The sequence below is a fragment of the Argiope bruennichi genome, chromosome 8 (assembly GCF_947563725.1).
Source record: "Argiope bruennichi chromosome 8, qqArgBrue1.1, whole genome shotgun sequence".
In the NCBI taxonomy this organism is placed as follows: Eukaryota; Metazoa; Arthropoda; class Arachnida; order Araneae; family Araneidae; genus Argiope; species Argiope bruennichi.
In genome coordinates this window covers 103,876,293-103,894,227 of record NC_079158.1, presented here as the reverse complement: position 1 = coordinate 103,894,227, position 17,935 = coordinate 103,876,293, and the positions used below count along the sequence as shown (strand labels likewise).

General features: G+C 32.9%; 1 protein-coding gene across 3 annotated transcripts in view; it reads left to right on the top strand.

Annotated features, from left to right (window-relative positions):
- LOC129981726 (myelin transcription factor 1-like protein) overlaps nucleotides 1-17,935 on the top strand; it is a 145,308-nt gene that overhangs the window by 93,604 nt on the left and 33,769 nt on the right. For 2 of the 3 annotated variants that reach the window (XM_056092683.1, XM_056092682.1), the window contains exons 13-21: nucleotides 810-879; nucleotides 979-1,019; nucleotides 4,050-4,077; nucleotides 4,231-4,293; nucleotides 4,396-4,496; nucleotides 6,685-6,970; nucleotides 10,056-10,205; nucleotides 11,931-12,450; nucleotides 16,010-16,191. In XM_056092683.1, coding sequence (XP_055948658.1) covers nucleotides 810-879; nucleotides 979-1,019; nucleotides 4,050-4,077; nucleotides 4,231-4,293; nucleotides 4,396-4,496; nucleotides 6,685-6,970; nucleotides 10,056-10,205; nucleotides 11,931-12,450; nucleotides 16,010-16,191 — 1,441 coding nt within the window. The remainder of the gene's footprint in view (nucleotides 1-809; nucleotides 880-978; nucleotides 1,020-4,049; nucleotides 4,078-4,230; nucleotides 4,294-4,395; nucleotides 4,497-6,684; nucleotides 6,971-10,055; nucleotides 10,206-11,930; nucleotides 12,451-16,009; nucleotides 16,192-17,935) is intronic. The other variant, XM_056092684.1, reaches the window with a different exon arrangement.

Sequence of the window (17,935 nt, the reverse complement as noted above, 5' to 3'; positions counted from 1 at the left end):
AATTTTAATTTTGGTACACAAGGAACTACGATGCTCTGGCTTTTAAATTAATCACATTTCGACAAATTAGGATCTGTGATTGTTAATATCTTTCTAAGATAGCATTCTTTTGTTCTTTCTTCCGAAACAATTTTCTGCTTCATCATATCTTTACAATGAGTTAGACTACTCATGGAGAACAGAGTTCATTCATGTAACTTTACAATCTCCCATGATAAGTGTAAGAGTATACCATCTAGCATCTGACATCATTTTACATCGAATTTTTTTTCTCCAAAATATTTGTTTAAATGTTTGTGAGTGTCATGTCACTTTGTATGCTGATGACTGCCTCGACAATTTTTATTTTGGTGCACAAGGAACTACGGTGCTCTTGCTTTTAAATTAATCACTCATCTGCATTTCGGCGAATTAGAAGTTGTAATTATTATTATCTCTCCAAAATAGCTTTCTTTTTTTTCCTTCTGAAGAAAATTTTTTGCTCCATCTGTTACCTTTTACAATGTGTTAAATTATTCGCAGAGATTGGAATTCATCCACAATACAGTCTCCTATAATAGATGCAACAGTGCATCTGAGTCATCGGTATCATCTGCCATCATTTTACTTTGAATTTTTTTCTTTCAAAAAGATGCTCTGTGATCCATGGATCTAATCAACAATTCGGACTTTCTGTTTGTCCTCTGAAATTGCATCGAATCCACTGCTGAAAAAGGATAATTATCCATTTTACATGCGAAATTAGTTTCGTTAGATAAATATTGGTTTTGCTGCCTGTGGTAAAGGAATGACTTTTTGTCTTGTTACAGATAGCAAATGTCCAACTCCTGGTTGCAATGGAATTGGTCATTCAACTGGCCTCTACTCGCATCATAGGAGGTAAGAGATGAATAAGAGCCCCCTACTTCCTCTTTTTTCTACTAACTGCAATTAACTACCGGCTAACTTCATTCTTCTCTCTTTTTTCCTCGATCTTAGCTTATCTGGCTGTCCAAGGAAAGATAAAATTACTCCAGAAAGTAAGTTTATCTTGTTCTTTCTTCATCTCGCACTATCGAATAAAGCATGTTTTCCCATCTGCAGAGATTTTCTGCTTAATAACTGAGCTAATATTCTCTTTTCCTGTTTATTCATTCTTAGTATTAATTACTGCACATAACAGAGCTAATGTCCTTTTCTTTTTAATTCATTCTTGTTGTTAATTATTGCACAATTTCTAGTTATTTTTTTTCTGAAAAAAAGTTAATCTTGATATCATATTGGTGGCCGAAACTATGGGCTTCTATTGAAATTTTCAGATGTTCTTTTCAAATTTCAGTGTTGTATATATTCTTATTCATTATTTCATAAAAATTGAATTTTAAAAAATTATAGAACTTCATTTATCAGAAGAACAATGGAGGTCTTTGAAGACTAGATTTATAAATAGAGCATTTAAGGCAAATACAGTCTAAAATTTAGGTGGAATTGCAAATAATTTTTAACCTAATTAGATTTAACTTCAGATGCCGTGGAAGTCCCGCATACTTGATTACTAAATTCAGATTTTAAATTCACTATAATTCGTTGGTCTTGGTCATGATTTCAATAAGTCTTAATTTCGACAAATCGATGTCTAATCTCATGGTTTCATTCAAGTTTTGTTTTAATGCTACGTTCGACGAATAAATGGTATTGAATACTTTAAATAAAACTAATGAAAAAATGTCTGTAATGTTAGATTCTAGATTGTAATGCAAGGTGTGTTCAAATGAAAAGTTACGAAACGGCACTGTGAATATAAATGAAGACTTTATTCAAAGTATATACCATAGGCGTGAGCACAATGATCTCATTGATTAACGAACCGAAAGATCTCTTGTTCCCAGAATTCCAGTGGCCGTGACGAGACCCAGTCCTTCGCAGCGTTCTTCAGTTCTCCGTCCGAGATGAAACGCTTCCCTTTCAGATGATGTTGTTGTTGTTGTTTCTTATGGCACTTGCCACGGACAAGCCCGCTGTTGTGAAGACAGCGATTTAAGGCAGAGGGGGAGCGTCTCTTGTTTTTATAGTAGCGCCAACTAGGGCCAAGAGTGCGACTTTGCTACTCACGCATCACTCATTCGCTTTCACAACCCTTTTTTACAGGAGGGCACATTCACACATCTCACAGATAGAACAACGGAAGAATAACCATGCCCAAACCGGGACGCCCAGACCACGGGGAAGACACGCTACCCCTATGCCAGGACGCCGGCCCTTTCAGATGTTTTTTCAGGGGACTAAATACAGGAAAATAATAGCAGGGCGATATGTCCGGGCTGTAGGGCGGATTGTCCATCTGCTCCCTCTTGAACTTGGCCAGTTACGCGTGTGTGATCCTGGAAACGTGTAGACGCGCGTTATCAAGGAGCAGAACCACACCCTCCATGATTAGCCCCGGTTTTTTGTTCTTGATTGACCTCTTTAGTCTTCGGAGTGTCTCACAGTACACATCGGAGTTAATGGTTCTTCTGTGCTAGAGGAATTCAACAAGTAGCGAACCTTGGGCGGTGAACTCAAGAACACTATGAAGGACTGTGTCTCGTCATGAATTCTGGGAACAAGGAACCCTTCCGCTCGTTAATCAATGGGATTGTTGTGCTCGGGCCTATGGTGTATACTTTGAATACAGTCTTCATTTATACCCACAGTGTCGTTTCGTACCTTTTCACTTGAATACCCTTTGTAAATAAGCAAAATAGAACCTTGCCCTTCCCTAAGAGGTTATATGACTTTCTTTAGTAATAAATGATACCCCTACACGAGTAAGAGTATCATCCGAAATAGGGATTCAAGCAATTATTTCAGTTGCAGGTTTTAATATACAGTTTAAAACGGATAGCCTTATTTCAAACATGGAATACTTCAAATATTTGAGGATAATATGATATGTTTCACTGAATAACATAATATAAAATTAATTTTAATGTTTTTGTAGTGAATTCAAGATAATAAATTGGAATTTGCAATTTATTTCATGTATACCAAGTTCGTGATTTACGAATCATTATATTATTTCTCGAAAATAACGCATAATGTGTACCAATAAAAGCAAAGTGAAAAAATAGAAACCCGACTTATATGGAATACATTATTGAATTTCTTTTACTGGTTATACATTTTAAAGAAATTTACAAAAATAAACCAGCTAAATGAAAGATCTTAATGTGTCAAAACAAAGAAGGAACCTGAAGCGAAAATCACAGAGAAGAAAATGTTTTATTGCATGCATATATGTAATGTTCTTGGAGTTGACGATTTTTTAAAGAGAAATATTGTTTCTGATCAATATCATGAAAGTTAATTTTGAATTTTGCATGATTTTTAAAAATAAAAAATATTTTATAAAACTTTTTGAATGAAAATTCTGTTTTTTCCAATCTATGCCCATTTTGGTAATAAAGACGCGATTTTTTAATAATATCCAATTGTGGAAACCTATATTTGGAATGAAATTGGTAAGAAATTGTTCCTTTGGAATTTTAGAGAGTTTTGCGAAGCTCAGTGAAAAAAAAGTGATGGTACTAAGATATTGAATGCTGCCGTGGATTTGAGGATGACACGCCTATCATTTTTGGATGATTTGAAAGAAGATAAGGATGAAAGTCAGTGAATAAAAAATTAGTGCTTCCGGAATACCCAAATACAAATGTTTATACATATAGAAAAATTTATAATATTTTAATCCTAATTTATTGAAAATTAATGAATTAAAATAAAAGATTTCTAAATAAATTCTGAGTAAAAAGTTTCATTTCACTTCTACTATAATGCAACCAAAATTGAATAGGTGAATGAAACCAAATTAAATTTGGCAAAAATTCAAAGAAGTTCCATTTTTCAAACAGATATAGTAGTTTTACATTGCAAAGCACAATTTAAAACATATTTATTATATGCGGATGATTATAATCCCAATTTAATCTTATCAATGCTTTTATCAGTTTGATTTTATATTGATCTCTTTTTATTTAATTTATTGTGCTTTTAATATCATCCATATAAGATACCGTATTCTTTCATTTCAGTTCTTGCTATGCACGAGACAATATTAAAGTAAGTTTGTTTATTTTAATTATACATTTAAATTTCTAATTAAAGTGTATTATAAATATGAAACATTAGATATTTTTATTACGCTCTAGTATCTATTTTTCACAAATAGTATTAAAATTATCACTAAAAGTTTTGTTTCTTTGTCTTTTGCAGGTGCCCAACTCCAGGTTGCACAGGAAAAGGCCATGTAAATAGCAGCAGAAATTCTCACAGAAGGTAAATAAATTCACACAGTTTGGAAATATGCTTCTTTCTTTGTTCGGAATATCTTCTTCATTCATTATTATGCCTCTTTATAATACTTCGATTGATTTTTAGTCTCTCAGGATGTCCCATCGCAGCTATGGAAAAAATGGTGAACAAAGAACACAAGCTGTCACATAAATCGGCATCAACAACAACTACCACACAATGCCAGTGTAAGAAGAATTATTCTGCTATTTTTATGTTTTTTCCATTAATTGTCATATAGAATTATTATTATTCTTTTGACAAAAACAGCTCAATGTGTAGAATAGGTTTTATGTGAATATTTTGAAGAACTCGTCTCATTTATTCAGCATATCGAGATTGTTGGCGATAGGTTTAATAAAGATACTTATCATGAAATCGAAAATTTACCAACCCAATTATTTAGTCTGGTTAGGAAACTAGAAAAAATTATTGTGCATAGATAATTTCTTCGAATTCTTTAGATTGTGATTTTAATAAGAAATTATAATATTATCTGTTGATTAGTTGATATGTAGCAGCAGAAGTGACTCCAATAAATGAGCAATTAACTGTCACTGCATAAAACCTCTTGGAAAATAAATATTCTCTGATTTGCAAATGCTGTCAGTCGAGAATATTCGTCAGATGGGGATTTTAATAAGAAATTATAGAATGTCAGCTTATTAGTTGATAGGTAACAGCAAAAATGTCTCCAATAAATGAATAACTATGCGCATGCTGTCAGTCGAGAATATTCAACAGATTGTGAATTTAAAAACAATTTATGGAATTAGTTTTTTTAGTTGATAGGTAACAGCAGAAATGTCTCCAATAAATGAGCAATTAACTCTCTTTGGATGAACCCACTTGGAAAATAAATATTCTCTAACTGATTTGCACATACTGTCAGTCGAGAATATTCGTCAGATGGTGATTTTAATAAGAAATTATAGAATTATCAGTTTATTAGTTGATAGGCAACAGCAGAAATGTCTCCAATAAATGAATAACTATGCGCATGCTGTCAGTCGAGAATATTCAACAGATTGTGAATTTAAAAACAATTTATGGAATTAGTTTTTTTAGTTGATAGGTAACAGCAGAAATGTCTCCAATAAATGAGTAATTAACTCTCTGTGAATAAACCCACTTGGAAAATAAATATTCTCTAACTGATTTGCACATACTGTCAGTCGAGAATATTCGTCAGATGGGGATTTTAATAAGAAATTATAGAATTATCAGTTTATTAGTTGATAGGTAACAGCAGAAATGTCTCCAATAAATGAATAACTATGCGCATGCTGTCAGTCGAGAATATTCAACAGATTGTGAATTTAAAAACAATTTATGGAATTAGTTTTTTTAGTTGATAGGTAACAGCAGAAATGTCTCCAATAAATGAGCAATTAACTCTCTTTGGATAAACCCACTTGGAAAATAAATATTCTCTAACTGATTTGCACATACTGTCAGTCGAGAATATTCGTCAGATGGTGATTTTAATAAGAAATTATAGAATTATCAGTTTATTAGTTGATAGGTAACAGCAGAAATGTCTCCAATAAATGAACAGTTAAATTTTTTTGCAAAAAAAAAAAAAAAAAACCTTTTGAAAAATAAATATTCTCTAACTAATTTGTGTCGCTGTGAGACGAGAATATTCTTTAGATGGCGATTTTAATAAGAAATTATCGAATTATTATTCGATAGGTAACAGGAGAAGTGTCTCCATTGAATCAGCAATTATCTGAAAAAAGAGGATTTCTGTACATAAAACCTCTTGGGAAAAATAAATATTCTCTAACTGATTTACAAACGCTGTGAGTCTAGAATACTAATAGCACGTATAAAAACGAATTTATCATATTTCTAACACTATCTTGTTTCTATCCAAATTTGAATTTAATTATTTGGCGTTTTAAGAATAGAATTAACTTTTAAATAACTTTTTGTTTAACTCTTTAATTTTACTTTTGGACTTAAAAAAATGCTAAAATATAAACGAAAAAGTAAATGAAAGATATTTGTTCACTGATAATCGTTCTGAAACTTCTAAAAGAAATAATAAACATTATTAGCTATGTTAAAAATTGTTAAAAATAAAATACAGCAACAGTAGCTAAATCATTCAAACTCTTCTTCTGTTATAACTTTTCTTTAAAGTATTTGAATCTCAGAGAAATAACACCACATAATGATATACGAGATATGCACATAAATAGCATGCACCCGAATATAATGTAAATAATTATTCAGAATTTTTTTTACTGCAATCTTTCAGATTTTTCAAATACAATAAAAACTTAAGACATTTTTCCAGGATACTTTTCTTAAAAATAAATTTTTAAATTAAAATATCAAAAATAATTTTTTTTTAATTTTTTTTTTCAGCTTCTGTGTCCACCGAACGTGTTCTGAGACCTATGTGCTACGTAAAACAACTGGAATTGCAAGACTACAAGTTCCCAAGTTTCGTCAATACTCAAACACCCCGCACAAATTTGACGAAAGAGTTGGAGAAATACAGTAAGCCGCAAGCAGAATTTTCCTTCGATGTATACCGCCCTATTGCACCTAAGCCCAAAATCACCCCAAAGACGGAGCAGGAAGTAGATCAACCCCAGAGGCCCACGCCCATTGTTGTCAAACCCAAGCCCCAGCCAGGAACTGCCTTCAAGTAAGATTTCTCAATATTTATAGCTTGAATCCGAACAAAATTTGGATTTAAACTTATGGTTCTGCTTGAAATAGTTGAGGCAGATTCTCTATAAGCATAAATAATACTCATGACTTCGGAATATTTACTAAGTAATTTCATTTCTCCGTTAATACTCCTATCATGTGTTATGTCTGAAACTTTAGAACTTCGAATTCATGCACAGCGTGACACATCGGCAAATCGATTTAGGGAAATTTTCTCTGATCATGACCGTTAGAATACAAAACTCTCTTTAATATTCTTGTGAAAACTATAACTAGATTATTGTACAGTACACACCCGAGTATCCGGTTTGGTTTGCGATTAACGGTGCTAGTATATTTTATGATAATTAATTGAGGAAGGCAAGGCATTGCATTGTTAACATTGCTAAGGCATTGGAAGCGGTGTCTGCTACGATCCTCCTACGTCATTTGCAAAATACAAATTATGACAGGAAAAGAGCAGCGTTCTGCTCGTTGTTCATTGTTTCGTCAGTGTGTAACTGTTTATCTCGAAAGTGTCCTTTAACCCATCATCTTGTAATAGGCTTCACATTATCTTTGCAACTGGCCATGGCCCTTTCCCTTCATATTTCAAGAGATTCCATATTAAAGGATCTGATCAGTGTGGCTGCAGCGAAGTAGGCGATCCCCTTCATTATGCCACTAGTTGCCCTCTCACCACATCTTTTCATCTCAAAAAACCCACCCACGACCTAGAAAATATCTGGTGGACAAACGTTATGAGAAACAAGATGTCCAAGGTTAAAATTAGAAATCTTGTGCGGTTCCTACAAGAGAACGAGGAATTGATTTCTCCAGACCCAAGCCCAGTATACATTTTCGTTTCATTTCTCAACCAGCTCTTCTCCAGAATATATAACCTTCAATAGATTTCATCTACTCATACTCCCCACCGAACACCTCCCTCATCATTATAATATTGTATATAGTTACTTTTTATGTGTATTGATGATATTTTTTGTCTTTTTATGTGTATATTGTTTTTTTTATGTCTTTTTTTGCGTATATTGATTTTTATGTCTTTTTATGTGTATTTCTTTTATCTTAATAAATACTCCCACGTATATCCTTTCAACCGACAGGGAATCCCAGAGATTCCAAGTTCGGGGATATTCTGTGGCGAAAGGAAATATGTAACTGTTCCTGATTATAATTGTACAGTACATGCAGGATTCGTAAATTATTCTTGAGGTATGCTTGACGTTTTTTCAAGTAACTACAGTGAAGTGTACAGAATTCAAGTTGAAATGAGAACAGTTTATATCCTTTTACTTACTTTTTCTCTAATAAATTCTTGCACTGCATAATATAAACATACATAAACTACCAGTATAGAACCTTCTATTTTAACTCGACACGTTAGGGACAATTGCTTCTATGTTTCACCGGGCCGCGGCCGCGTTCACATTATACGTGGCTTGAGATAAATGGAGGGTTTAATACTCAATAAGAAATGAGAAAATACATATCATAACAATGAGTTTTAATATAAAAACTTGGTCTTCTGGTATTGGTGGGCAAAGAAACGAGTTCATAGAACTCCTGCCAATCCGCCTTTTTTATTATCCAGCCTGTCCTTCCACCATATTAAGCCGGATACTCGAGAGTGTATGAATCAGTGAAAAATCATGTGTGGGTGGGTGGGTGTTAACTTTTTAAAAGGCAGACCTAGGCATATCAGGAAATCTTGGTTAGAATTTTAATAAATCATTATAATTACCAAAATATTACAATGCAAAAATAACTTTGTACATCATCTTAAAATTTAAAAAGTTATCTTTTTAATGATATTAATTTTTAACATATAATTTTTTTTATTTCTAATAAATTTTAAAAAAATATTTTAAGCATGTTTTTTAGTAATTTATTTATAAGAAATAAAAATAAAATTTAATCTGCACGAGCACGTTACACGTGAAGGAGAAAAATTAGCTATTATCAGTTTGTTGCCATCATATTGACAAAAACTCAAATTAGAAAGATTAATGCAAACTGAACTTAGTTAAAAATGGTAATTTGCGGCACATATCTGTAATGAAACAAACATGAAATATGATATTTTCTAAACAATCAATGCAACAAAACGATTTCTGTGATATTCAGTTATTCAGGTATGACTATAAAATAGGATTGTAAAAACTATTTTGCTGAAAACGTTATTAAGATACCAAGCTATTTAAGATGCTGAAATGAAGATTTTAGCAAGATTAAATAGCGAGTATAAAATATTCAAAGAAAAGGTACTGTAATCATCAAAATAAAACAAGCTCCAGATCTTGACGAATCTACATATTGCAGACATCTCTAAACTTGTACCACATTTTTGAAATTCCGTCTGTCAATCAATCTTAAATACCAGAACTCACAAATTCTTTAAACTTAAATGGAGAAAGTTTGATATATGGTCCAAATCTTTGTCAAATTATGAGCGAAATCCACTCACATTCAATTTGTCTGCTGTCCGAGATTAACAAGTGAATACAATAACTACAGAATACAAAAAGCAAATTAAATAAAATTAGTTACAAAGTTTTAACATTTAAAGTGTAAATTCGTATCAATTTTTGAATCAAATCTGAATTGACCATCTGTCGATCCGTACATTCATATATATGCAAATGCGATAGCTCAAAAAGGAAAAAAGAAAAATTAAAATTTGGTATGTGATCCAATTTTTAAAAATATTTTCGATGGCAAATTTCAGTTTCAATTCGTCAACAAAAAGACATATTCGGATTTCTTCCTTTTGCTACGAAACACAAAACTCTCACGTATGAGCTCTGAAAATAAAAATTTGGACATTCGTGACGCCTTACCGAAGGTCCACAATTTTTGGGAGAGAGGTAGGGAAGATAACATTTTTATCAGGGAATATGCAAGAAAGTTCCAACGTGAAATCTGAGCACAGAAGCGTTACAACAATGCATTGGCTGATTTTTTCAATTCCCGATGCCATTTCTTAGTACTATAAACAAATAAATATTTGTTTGAATTCGATATTCTGCAGAATCGGTGGATTTGATCTCAATATTTTGCAGGCAGTTCTCCCTGGAGCCAGCTTCAGCCATCAACCTCTCCACCAAGAGCAATGGCGACAACGTAATGGACCTGTCCTCATCTAGTTCTCGAACCCTCCATACTCTTGATTTGAGTGCCAACACACGATGCCCTACAGGCATATGCGCCAGGTGAAAATGATTATTTAGCTCCAATCTAAAAGTATTCGAGAAAAATAATCTTATTGTGAAATCTTATTATGACTTATTTTGAAAAAATAATCATATTTGGTTGGAAAACTGGGAAAGCAGTTAATCTATTGTTTTTACTTTTTGCAGATTTTAAAAATCCTGATAAGATTATAAATATTTTAAGGGATTTATTATTAAAAAATTATTATAATTGAGAGAGAAACCGGGAAAATGTTTAGTTCATTTTTAAAAAATTATTTTATAGATTTTAAAAATCCTCCTTTCTGTTTCTTAACTATTATTTTATGTTATTCTCTGCCTGCAGAAAAATTTATTTGCTTGACAAAGTGGGAAACTAGAAGAATTATCTTTATTTTCGGGGTTATTTCGCTAGCATGCACAAGTGATAACGCTTATTTAAGATGAGCAGTTTTCATATAATAAGTTAATTTGCAAGTTTTTAACAATAAATATTGGAATGATAAGGGATTTAATAGCTCATAAACATTTAACAGACCTTTTTTCTCTGATATATATAACCATATGATAATCATTACTCAAATAAAAAGCACTCTTACCACTAATCTGGAACACAAAAAAAGCATCTCTATTCAAGATTTTTGCCCCACTTTCATTTAAAACTTGTGCTTTCGGACGACAAACAAGAAATATAAATAGTACAATAACTATAAGTCTAGCTAATAAGTTTCCTAACTAAATCGTTAGGAAATTTAACATTCCGAGATCCACAATACCAAGAATGTGCTTTGATTACCTAATTTCAGGCCAAAACTCCAACCAACGCAGTGACCAACCACCTTCACTTAATGACCGAGGCCAGCTAAGTGTGCATAGAATTGCCAATATCAATAGGCATGCAATTACTGCGTGAAGTAATTGCAGGAATCAATGTGAGACGTATGACGAACATGTCTATTAGAACAATGCGGCAAAATTTGGTTTTATTGGGTTGTGGCAGCAAGAAACCGACTCGATAACCTTTACTAACAGCACGACATTATCTACAGCACACATCACGAACACGTGACCATATCGTTGGACCCCAGACATTGGAAGGCTGTGACTTGATCAGATAAGTCATTTGATGAAAGCTGATAGTAGAATGAACAAAGCCATGGACCCAAGTTGCCAATAAGGCACTGTGCAAGTTGGTGGTGACTCGAAACAGTGTGGGCTGTTTCTAATTGGAATTGACTTCTCCCCTAGACCAACTGAACTGAACATTGACTGGATATGGTTACATTTAACTACTTGGAGTCCACTTGGAGCCATTCAAGCACTTCATTTACTCAAACAACAATGGAGTCTTTATGGATGATAATGCGCCAGGTCATAAGGCCACAACTGTTCGCGATTGATTTGAAGAACATTATAGGTAATTCTAGCAAATCATTTGGCCATCTACATCTCCTGGCGTGAATCCCATTCATGAGACACAATCGAGAAGTCAGTTCGGGTACAAAATCCTTCCCAGACAACACTCTAGAAATTATAGATATCTCTAGAGGTTCCATGGCTCAATATTTCTGCAGGAAATTTCCAATGACATGTCGAGTTGCTGCACTTCGCCGGGAAAAAGAAGGTCTGACATGTTGTTAGAATATATCTCATGACTTTTGTCACCTCATTGTATGAATATATATGTGTGTATATATATGCCTCTAATATTTATTATGTTATTAATCTTCATCTTTTCTTTTGTAGTCCTCTTTCAGGAAGCACTACTATTCTTCACCCAACGCCACAACGTCCGACAGTTCTCGTCACACCCAAACCCATCTTTGGAGCAGCTACACCCATTGAACAGACCGAACCTGTCGACTTCTCCACTGGAACTGCAGCAACGGGACCACCTCGAGTGGGGGTCATTGCCGGATCCCTAACCCCTCTGACAGTACAGCCCATCCCTGCAGATCCTCTGCCAATGTCACCACCTCCAGCGATCGTGCCCCATCCCTCACCCATCAGATCACCCTTCTCCCAGATCCAGAGCCCAATTACTTTGCAAGCATCTCTACCTTCTCAGCATCCCTCCTCACTCTCGGCCTCCCTTCCATCTACACTTTCAGCATCTCTACCCCCCACTTCGGGACATCCAGTCACAGTGTCCTTAGCTGGCGGACATCACACCCTGGCAATACCAGCCCAACCGCAACAGATCTGTCCAGGAAGGATGATGGTATCCAGTACGAACCAAGTACAAAATGCACCATCGACTATACAGGTGAGACATTGTTCTATAAAGTTACATCAGTATTTTATTTATATCTTAATGATATTGTGTTTATGGTACTTGAATAGAAACAGACAGAGTTGAATATAAAAGAAGAAAAAGATAGTAATTCGATGCTGCTGTTGTTGTTTTTGAGTAAATTCCTTAGGTATATCTTAAATAGCCAAGGAAGCCAATAAATGAAGAAATTAGCTATTCATGATAAAAGAAAAATAAGATAGCTTTTGCTAATTCAAGTGACCTGGGAAACCTATGTAATGCATAAAGTAAAATTCTGATTTAAATTTTATAAAAATAGAAATATATTACTTTCCTGGGAGAACTGGTTTCAGGGAGAACTTTTCAATATTTGTATTTCTCTTGGCGGAAAATCTGGACAGTTTTTGAAAACCAGAAAGCTCATATATAGAAGTAAAGAATCACTTATAATCTTTTATTTGAAAAAATGCTAGATAAGAAATATACGAAAACATTTTTCCTTCTCTAAGAAAACAGATTTCGAATTCGTTCCCTTCTTCAAACTGCTAATTCACATGCCAATTTGTCCACGCTACAAACTGACGCAAGCACAGAAAAATTGCGAAACTCTTCGAAAAATGTTTTGAAAAAAAGGCTTTGTCAGAATTGTTCTTGTGTTCATCACATTTTCAGCTAGAACTCTTAATTTTTTTCACTGTATTATGTAGTATTAGTTCCAGTAAATGAATAATATTAACTTTTTCAACCACATAATTAAAAAAGCCAAATTCTTTAAATTCTTCAGAATATTCACAAGCCTTATAAAATAAAAATTTTAAATGATGACTTCAAAATATATTGTTTATAATAATGCTTTAAAATTTCAAAATCATATCGTATACCGAAAAAGAAATGCAATTTGTGTATGCTTGAAGAAATGAATGTACCTTAAATATCCAACTGTGTTAAGTCAATGACCAAATTTAATCGCCTATCTTAGTAACAAATAATAGTCTTTCTATTTTATTGCAATGTATTTACTTATCGCGCTTTTTTCAAATATAGCACATATGAAGCAAATGTGGATACTAGACTACTAATAGCAATCAGGGGCGTAACAGTAGTATAAAGAGGAGATTGCATTTGCCCTTCCCTTTCAGAGAGAAATTAAAAAAATTTCGACACAAATCTTTACCGTTTCGGAACAATGATGCGGCAGGATTGGAATCATTGAATTTGATTATTTAAACCCCGTTTTAAAGTTAATATATTTTAAATGATCCAAATATCCAAATAACGGTTTAAGTAGGCATGATGATTATATTTGGCAAAGTAATTGACAAGGGTCGGCAAATGAATAAGATCTTTATTTTTTAATTATATACAATATTTATTTGATCTGTCAAATAAGAAATCAATGCAACGGATGTCGATGACGTAACTCGACATTGTCAGAGGCCTGATTACATTGTTCGGTCATTTAACCTATAGTTTGCACTACATTTAGCAGAATAATTGACAAGGTGATTAGTCAATAAACTGTAACAGATCTGCCAGCTGTTATTGTCATTTTACTAAAATATCATCATGATTAAGGTCATCATGATTTTACTTTCATTTATTATTTCCATCACCTATCGGTAGAGTTATTACAAAAATTCTATGTTATGCGACGATAGGTTTGTGTTTTCTGATTCAAAATTTATGTAATTGTCCAGACAAGAAGCGACATTTTAATAATGCAATTGTTACTTCCTTGACAATATTTCTCCAAGATTTTCTAATTTATTATACTTTATTTTATAATGGTTATTCTCTGATCAAAATCTGGTTAATGGTTAAATCAAATTTAGTAATAACATAGGAAACTGTTGTCGACACTCTTTCGCAATATAAGAAGGCTAAGAAGAGATGCTTTACTGTAACCAAATGATGTGAATTCAATATAAATCAATGAAGTAAATGCTATAACTCCGAGAGGAAAAAAATATGGTAACTTAATGTATTTAATGTAAAAACACATATCTAAAAATGAAGATAGGGAGTTCAAGCTTAAGAACTAATTGTTTCTGAATAAAATAAATTCGATTTTGAGTCTAAATATATACAAACAAATACGTACATGGGGAGTTTAATTATTAAGTAGTTCATTTTTCATATTTCACTTAGCTATTCATAGAAGAAAATGTTTAGAACACATATATATTTACAAAATATTTTCTCCAACCATCGTAAAAATCCCAATAACATCGTATTTTATCGTTCTTATTTTGTATTGTTCGTGCCTAAGAAATAGTATATTTTTGTTCGTACGCAATAATTCATTCACATTAGACTCGGAATACATTCGAATTCTAACCCCCCCCCCCCCCGGTTGCAATCTTTATTTAAAAATTCTTTTATGTAGATGACTACGTTGAAAATCAATTTTTGCCGAAGTTATTAAATGTTGTTTTATTAAATATTTTGAATTTCTATAAATTTCTTTTATAAAACCGTTAAAATTTAATTTCTACTTTAATTTTATATAGCTTTCATTATGTATCATTCCTTTAACGTGATATGACATCCAGAAACAATCCATATTGGTTTGAATGCTTTTTATATGAAGAATGATTTGGCAACGATAAAGCTAAAAGATACACACGTCCTAAATTATAACCGCAAAACGAAGTAGCTTCGGTCTTAGAAATGGAAGTGAAGAAAATCGTCGGAATTCATCGTAAATTATTTCATCGAAATTTCCTCGGTGTCATGAACGCTTTAATATTCTTCTAAGTACCATTGCAAAAGTAAATGAGTTTCTATTTCTATTTCTGAATAGGAAGGGTTTTATAAATATTAACATAAACTTTATTTATTTATTTTTTCATATTTTCTCTTGCGTCGATAATATCTTAGGTATTTATTTGTGGAATTTTCCTTCCCTTTTAAGAAAATTAACTAATCAAAAACACTTTTTACTTAATTAATACGTAATTGTCCTTAATTAAAATTGCCTTCAATAAAATCAATTATTAGGTGTTATTTTGAAGCTAAATTATACAAATTGTACTTGTCTTCTTCCCATTAGAAAATTTCTGTAGTTTCCTCTGAAAATAATTAATCTTTAAACGCATGATTTTTTTTCCTTATTCTAAAATGTAATTTAAAGTAGTAATAAGAACATTTTAGGTTCTCTAATTTTACAGAGGCAGAAAGAATCCTTCGAGCTTGCATAAAAATCATAGAAAATAATGCTTATTAAACCTGAACACAAAATTTCTATAAAAATTATGCATTTCAAATTTAGCAAAAACTAGACTGAGTGACTAACGTATTTCTGAAAATTGCCAATTTTTAAAAAAAAAACAATCGTTATATTCGATAAGCGCCTTAACATGGAAATAGACTGTGAAGAAAAAGTCTTAGGATTATCAATAATTTAAAAATAAATTAATTCCATATTTGAACCCTTAAGTGTTGAAAAAATTGTACTATGTACAAAAAACATAGAAATCATATGGTAGCTAATTTATCTTTTTAATGTAACTTCTGTAATATAAACAAGTTTTGTATCTTCATTTTCAATTAATTTCTATTTCCTTTTTAGGTGTTGTCTTCCACTCCGACCGTCAGTCTACCCTTGTCCTCCGTGAGCTTGCCCTCTACATCTCCGTCTTCTTTCACAATCGCTTCTCTGTCCACTTCGCATGTCCCTTCCATCCTGGCGTCCTTGGCTCAGACTCTGGTGGTCACGGCGCATCCACAGCCGCCTTCCCTACCACTCATCAGGTATGTTACTTATTTTTAAGCAAGCCGAGCAGTCAAATTAAAATTCAATTGTATTTCCGTCAAAAAATACAATAAATCATTGTCTTATATTACAATTTCAAAACGATCCGGAAATTAATTTATTGGAAAAAAAATATGTGCGAATAGAAATTGCTTACTATCATGTGAGAACTTGATGTTGTTTTGATTTGAGGTTTTTGAAGCCAATGTAAGAGCAGAAAATTGGCAATTTATCTCTTTTGAAGCATCAATTTTTCGCTTTCAGCGTTATTAGAAAATGATAAAGATGTCACAAGAAGTTACAACATAGCGTGAATGTAAGCCATGTACCCGATTCTCCTGTCTGGCCAATAAGGGGCAGGATTATAAGAAGTTATCGCCCGAAGAAGCACAGAGAATAAAATAGGAATGAGCGCGAAACAGCAAGAAGATGTATCGAAATCGAAAGTAATATATATATTGTTACGAAATTTCCGGATTCGTTTGCATAGTGGGGGTTATATGGTGTGAAGAACGCTCAATCACCAGGCGGCAGTAGAAAATAAAAAAACGACGTTTATTTACACGAAAACACACAGGACAGCACAAAGACGACAACTATATACAACACAGAAGACGATTATCTTCAGCCGAGACGTGTAGCATACAACAGCATACACAGCAGCATACAAAACAACAATAACAGCAGCATACAACAGACTCTACTGCAGACAGTAGCACACAGCTTAGTTCAGCACTAGCTTCACTCCGTCGCTGCTCCGCTTATCTCTGGAAGGCCAGTTCTTTACCGTCGGTTCCGACTACGACGACTCTTCGACTCCACTGGTCCACGACTGCTCTGCTCTGTCGCTTCCGACTACTCCTCAATTCACCACCACTCCCCGGTAGCTGCAGCTCCTTTTATAGGTCTTAGGAGGCGGGACTAGAAGCCTCTCAACCAATCAGGAACGTTCGAGGCGTATCTCCGTTCCTACTGGACGGATCGGGAAAATTCTCGATGTTTCGGGTATAATCTATTTTGGCACCAAAGTCGCCAAATAGTCACCAAGTTTGTCGCCAAGCTCAGGGACCTCTTATGGAACCCACTATGCTGGGAAGCAGCATTACAGATTCGTAACAATATATATATATATATATATATATATATATATATATATATATATATATATATATATATATATATATATATATATATATATTACTTTCTATTCAGGTTTATCAAAAATACTACCTATTCAGAATATATATATATATATATATATATATATATATATATATATATATATATATATATATATATATATATATATATATATATATAATGTTCTAATATGATAACTTGATATTTGAGATAGCAGATTTCAGGGGGTTTTTTGTGTATAATAATACTGAAAAAGTATTGTGATGAATACATCGGAAAACATGTAATAATTGAAAGGGAAAATGTTGGTGTATTTTTTGCATAAAATAAACGAAAGGATTTATTTGGTGTTTCTGTCGAAGTAATTTCTCTATTGAACTTTGTATTTTTTGCCATCCTTCACACTAAGATGTCAATACAAATCGCTAGTCTCCTTTTGTCTCACCTTCCAATGCCTTCGCGTACATTAGCTTTCTTATAGATTGCTCATGGAATTAGAATATCCTTGTTATGACAAGAATTTCAGATGATAATTTCACTTTTCACATCACTTATAGAAGTGATGTGTGCTTCACTGTTATGCTCTTGTCTAAATTGATGCCA